Source organism: Magnolia sinica, chromosome 6, assembly GCF_029962835.1.
Source record: "Magnolia sinica isolate HGM2019 chromosome 6, MsV1, whole genome shotgun sequence".
Taxonomy (NCBI): Eukaryota; Viridiplantae; Streptophyta; class Magnoliopsida; order Magnoliales; family Magnoliaceae; genus Magnolia; species Magnolia sinica.
In genome coordinates this window covers 98,106,400-98,109,108 of record NC_080578.1, presented here as the reverse complement: position 1 = coordinate 98,109,108, position 2,709 = coordinate 98,106,400, and the positions used below count along the sequence as shown (strand labels likewise).

The 2,709-nt window shown below is 41.1% G+C and overlaps 1 protein-coding gene across 1 annotated transcript; it reads right to left on the bottom strand.

Annotated features, from left to right (window-relative positions):
• Window positions 1–478: 478 nt before the first annotated feature.
• On the bottom strand, window positions 479–2,290 carry LOC131249203 (inactive protein RESTRICTED TEV MOVEMENT 2-like). The gene is made up of 2 exons (XM_058249826.1): window positions 2,089–2,290; window positions 479–1,295 (listed from the first exon to the last, which is right to left on the bottom strand). The coding sequence occupies exons 1-2, from the start codon at window positions 2,186–2,188 to the stop codon at window positions 592–594; spliced, it is 804 nt and encodes a 267-aa protein (XP_058105809.1). The 5' UTR covers window positions 2,189–2,290; the 3' UTR covers window positions 479–591.
• Between the last annotated feature and the right edge of the window lie 419 nt (window positions 2,291–2,709).

Here is a 2,709-nt window from a genome sequence, read left to right as displayed (position 1 = left end):
ATCTCCCTTGGCCTTTTGAGAGGAGAGGGTAGAGAAGAAAAAGTCCTTCGTGCGAACATTGATATGTTTAGTTTTATAATGATAAATCAAATACTTTGCTAAATTGATCATATTTTTACTGACACAATTAATCAACAGTAAATCTAAGAAACACATTCTTCGAGTTACCTTGTCGGTCCTATTTTTAATTAAAAGTCATAAAAGAAACTATGAAACAACCGGTTACTTTTCTAAAGATAACTAACTAAATATTTCTCACCATTCCTACTATTATTTTTAATCTATCCTTATTAACTATCAAGTCGACTCAATCTGAATGAACATCGAGTCGAGTCAGTTTGAGTTTTTCGGTTTTTAACTACAATCCCAGCCTGCGCCTGGCCCATCACAGTAAGTCCAGACCTGAGCCCGACCCATGATCCAAAAGCCACGGGCCCAACCCATTTCCAACCTTGCTCAAATTAAGTACAAAAACAACTAAAATAGAAAAAGCCCACTTTAATGTGTGGAGTTTATTTAAATCTTGACCATTCATCACAAATTACAATCCAATTAATAAACAACTTCAACAGTGAAAACATAATATCATTTTCAGTTCCCATTTTCCTCTTGGGATCTAAGATTGAATGCTACATAAATCCCAAGTGCCACCAGAGCCACAATAGCCACCACCACACCCACAACCATTTTCTTGGGCCTGTTCAATCCATAAACATAACTGCCTCCACCGCGCTTCCAACTTTCCGGCATATACCGCCAGGTGGATGGCTCAGCTTCTGTTGACCCATCCGCCGTTTTCGGGGCATCAATGGGCTTCTTCTCCTCTTCTTTCTCCTTAGTAACATCCGTACGCTTTCCAGCATCCATAGGCCCATTCGTAGTCTTTCCTGGGCCAAGGTCCACTTCTTCAAACACCTTACTCTTCCCACTCGGTCGTTTCTCCATCATGGCGTCACTAGTCTTCCCATTTGATTTTTTTTCGGCATCAACGGTTGAAGCATCTCCTTGGAGGTCTTTAGTCGGTTTCGGCCTATCTGCGGTTTTTGGGCCTTCCATGGGCTCTTTACCTGTCACAGGCTGGGCTTGTTTTCTTGCTCGAGCGGCCAATTTTGGCATGGTCACATAGAGAGCTCCATTTTCGTACCTCGCACGGATTTCATTCACATTAGAGTTCTCAGGCACTTGGAAGTCCTTGCGGAAGCGGCTCCATTTGTTGCTACCGACCGGGCGTTCGCCATTTACCGTCAACTTCCCTAAGTTGTTGAGCTGGACTTTTAGCTGCTCTTTCTTGAATCCTGGAACCAAAATTGCATTGGTTAGAGCTTACTAACATTAGCAGCATTGTACTGAAAAATGGAAGGCTTTTAGTGGACCAGGCCCAACATGTTTGAGTCCGGCCCATTATTTTATGGGCCTAACTTTATGGGTCAGGCCCATATCTTGATTAGCCCAGACCATCCTTTTTAGGCCTGAAAGAAGATTTATTAAATAAAGTTTCCTAATTCCACACAAAAACCTCCAAATTCACATGATGGCCCACATGATGATTGGGTCAGCTTGATTTCCAACATATCCAACTTTCACGGCGGTGCAATCCTTTTGGACAGGTTGGATCTCATACAGACTGCAGTGGGCCCAAGCAATCAACCCTTCTAGAATAAGCTGATTCTACAAGGACCTATAAAAGAACTAGCCTCAAGGTGGACACTAGCAAAACAAAGAAATATAATATCTTCTGTCCCTACACATGCCTTGATCAAGATCCTTGTCATTAATCTAGTGGGCCCATATGATCACGATGTGGTCCAAAATTCACCCTTGCTGGACACATCTATGAAAAATTAATGGACAATTGCAAAGAATAAAATAAATTAAAAAAAAATAAAAATCCAAATTGACCAACAATGTACAAGTGGCCCACATGATGATAGTGACCACCCTGAATTTTGGGCCATTGCACAACTGATCAATGGTCACAATCTCACTCTCATACAAACATGCTACATTGGCATATTTTGGGAGAGCAGACATCTAAATAGTCAATTAAAGAAAAGAAATGGAAATCAATATTAGACGTTTGATCAATACCGGGAAGATTGACGACGAGGATATCAGATCCATCCTCCTGTTTCCAATCAAAAGACGGCTGGAAATCCTCGTAAGAGCGGGCCATGTTAGGTCGGGACATCGTATTCTCTCCCCTGAATTTTGCTTCTTATTATGTGGGATCCACGTACTAAGAGAAGGCAAGAAATGTTTTTGAATGAGGGAATTGAACTTGCATGGATTTATATAACATTACATGTACGCGTTTGGATGGCAAAATGCAATTTGGGTTTTCTTCTAAAGGGAACCATTCCTTTTCTATTGCTTAGTCTTTTGGGTTTTCTGGGATTGATCGGACGATGCTTTGGTCCTGTGGTTACCTCTTTGGATGGGCAAAGTTGAAACTTCCTTGTTTGGCTTACACTCTTTTTGAAGTCCCTTGAAAGTTCACAAGCATTTTCAAAATGGTGGTGATTCCTCCTCTTCATGTGTAGCATTCATGTAAGGCTATCCAGACCATCCAAATTGTGGGACACGTTATGGATGAAGTGGGTTTTGAAAATCACGCTGATCAAGGAATTCTAACCGTCCAAGTGATGGATATTAAATGGATGGTTAAAAGTACAATTAGTCTAAATTCCAAGTGCAAAATCAGACGGTTAT